Genomic DNA, 2,436 nt, shown 5'->3' with positions numbered 1-2,436 from the left:
GACCGTTTCAAAATTTACTTTAACCCCATACAAAGAGCTTTTTTGTAAGTTTACTTTCAATCCGGACGCCAAATGAAAGCATCTCAATATACGTTTCAGATTAATAATATTATTCTCACACCATTCACCAATGAACACCACATCATCAGCATAAAGAAGGTGTGACACGAGAGGACCATTGTGCGGTGTTTGTATACCTTTATAGAGACCGGCCTCACATGCCGAGTGCATCGCCACATTCAATGCTTCCATCGCTATTATGAAAAGAAATGGAGACAACACATCCCCTTGTCTAACCCCCCTCTTTATGTTGAATTCCGAAGACGGGGACCCATTTATTAAAATAGAATACCTCGCCGTATTAAACGTGCCTTTCACCCACCGCCTCCACCTTTCCGGAAATCTCATTTGTGACATGAAAAAATCAATGAACCTCCAGTTAACCGAATCAAATGCCTTATCAATGTCTACTTTAAACAACATTGTACTTTTATTATTTTTTTTACACCAAGAAACAATTTCATTCAAAATAAGTGCCCCTTCAGTTATGTTTCTCCCCGATGCATATGCCGATTGTTCTTCACCAATGATCGACCCAATTACCCCTTTCATTCGATTCGCCAGAACTTTTGATATCATCTTCGGGATACACCCGATTAAGTTTATTGGTCTATAGTCTTCAATTTTTTGTGGATCATTTACCTTAGGCACAAGTGAGACAAAACTCAAATTGCATCCATTGCTTATCATCGCATGTGTGTAATAATGATCTAGAATTCCCACCACATCGCCTTCAAACAGTTGCCAAAATTTTCTTATGAATTTAAAAGTAAATCCATCCGGCCCCGGTGCCTTTTCCCCAGCGCAGTCCCAAATAGCTCGTTTGATTTCATCTTTGGTGAAAGGTTTAATAATATTTTCTGCTTCCATTGTCGATAACCGAGGTAGCCCCAGATTAAAGAAAATGGGCCTGTCTTCTAAAGGCTCAGAGAATTTGTTGACAAAAAAATCTTTGACCCCCTCTTCAATCAGAACCGGATCTGTTACCCACACACCCCCAAAATCAAGCCATTAATATTGTTTGTGTTCTTGTGGCAATTAATAATCCCATGAAAATAAGCAGAGTTTTCATCCCCATCAATAGCCCAGTTAATTCTCGCTCTTTGTTTTAGATCCAACAAACGACACCTTTCGAACTCTGCTAATTTTAATTTGCACTCCAGTCTTTCATTTACCTCACTTTCCGTAAAGTCTTTTACCTCAGACAACGAATCCAACTCATTAATCTTTGCCGACCATTTACCTTTCTGATCAGTCTCCTCCTTATTCACCAAAAATCTCCATTTCTTTATAGCATTCTTGCAAGCTTTTAACTTCCTTGTGAAACACAAGTCCGGTGGACCCGACACTCTACACCCCCTAAACGCCTCTAAAATCACTCCCTCCAAGTCCTTATTCCTCAACCAAGAGTTAAAAAACTTAAAAGGTTTCGGACCACTTTTAATATCAACACACGAAAGAATCACCGGTCTATGATCCGAGTATTTTTTAGGCAATGCTAATAATGTTGCATTAGGCCATGCAGTAACAAAGTCATGACCGACCAGAATACGATCGATTTTACTACACTTCCCTCCAACCTCCGACAAAAAAGTGAACAAACCCCCACCCATCTTGTACTCAGTTAAATCTGCTTGAACAATAAAACTATTGAAATCTGACGCACTTACCGCACAAAAAGCCGAATTCTTCCGTTCAAATGTATCCCTAACACAGTTAAAGTCGCCTAGGAAGATCCAAACCCCGGCCTTCTCATTTTTTAGGCTGTTCAATTCCTCCCACAAATCTTTCTTTAGTGATGTCTCCTGAGGTGCATATACGTTTACCACAAAAACCACCCCATCTACACCTTTCATAGTACCTTCAATCAGAATGTAGTTACGAGTACACAACGTTTGTCTTTTCTTGAAAACTTTCTCATCCCATATATAAATTAGACCACCAGATCTGCCCGTGGAACCTTGAATCACAAAATTAAAGTGAGAATTATCCCAAAACCCTCCAATATTAATTTTTGAAATATCCACCATTTGTGTTTCTTGAATGGCAATAAAATTAATCTGATGTTTTGTTTTGATGCCCCTCACCTGCTCCATCTTATTAACATCCCCTGCTCCGCGTATGTTATAAGTTAAGAAATTCATAGTAAACCAATAAACCCCTCTTCACCTTCGATCAGATCACCCACCCTATTCTCATGACCCGATACCCTAAAACCCACATCCTCCCCAACCACAATCGTTCGACATACCTCAACCTCTTTCTCTGATGATCGAATTCGTTCGGATTGCACTTCAAATCCGTCTTCAGAAAGATTTTCATCTTCACTAAAATTTAGCCTAGTCTTCAACTTCGAAGCCAATGAAGCCTTCGAAT

The 2,436-nt window shown here is 39.5% G+C and overlaps 1 protein-coding gene across 1 annotated transcript; it reads right to left on the bottom strand.

Annotated features, from left to right (window-relative positions):
* Positions 1-1,043: 1,043 nt before the first annotated feature.
* On the bottom strand, positions 1,044-2,156 carry LOC143631487 (uncharacterized). The gene has a single exon (XM_077100249.1). It carries the CDS (start codon positions 2,154-2,156, stop codon positions 1,044-1,046), a length of 1,113 nt encoding a protein of 370 aa, XP_076956364.1.
* Positions 2,157-2,436: the final 280 nt, after the last annotated feature.

Source organism: Bidens hawaiensis, unplaced genomic scaffold (assembly GCF_021521415.1).
Source record: "Bidens hawaiensis isolate Kalapana, Puna unplaced genomic scaffold, B.hawaiensis_p1.1 tig00006085_1, whole genome shotgun sequence".
Classification (NCBI taxonomy): Eukaryota; Viridiplantae; Streptophyta; class Magnoliopsida; order Asterales; family Asteraceae; genus Bidens; species Bidens hawaiensis.
The sequence above is the reverse complement of the archived record's forward strand: the minus strand, read 5'-3'. Positions and strand labels throughout refer to the sequence as shown.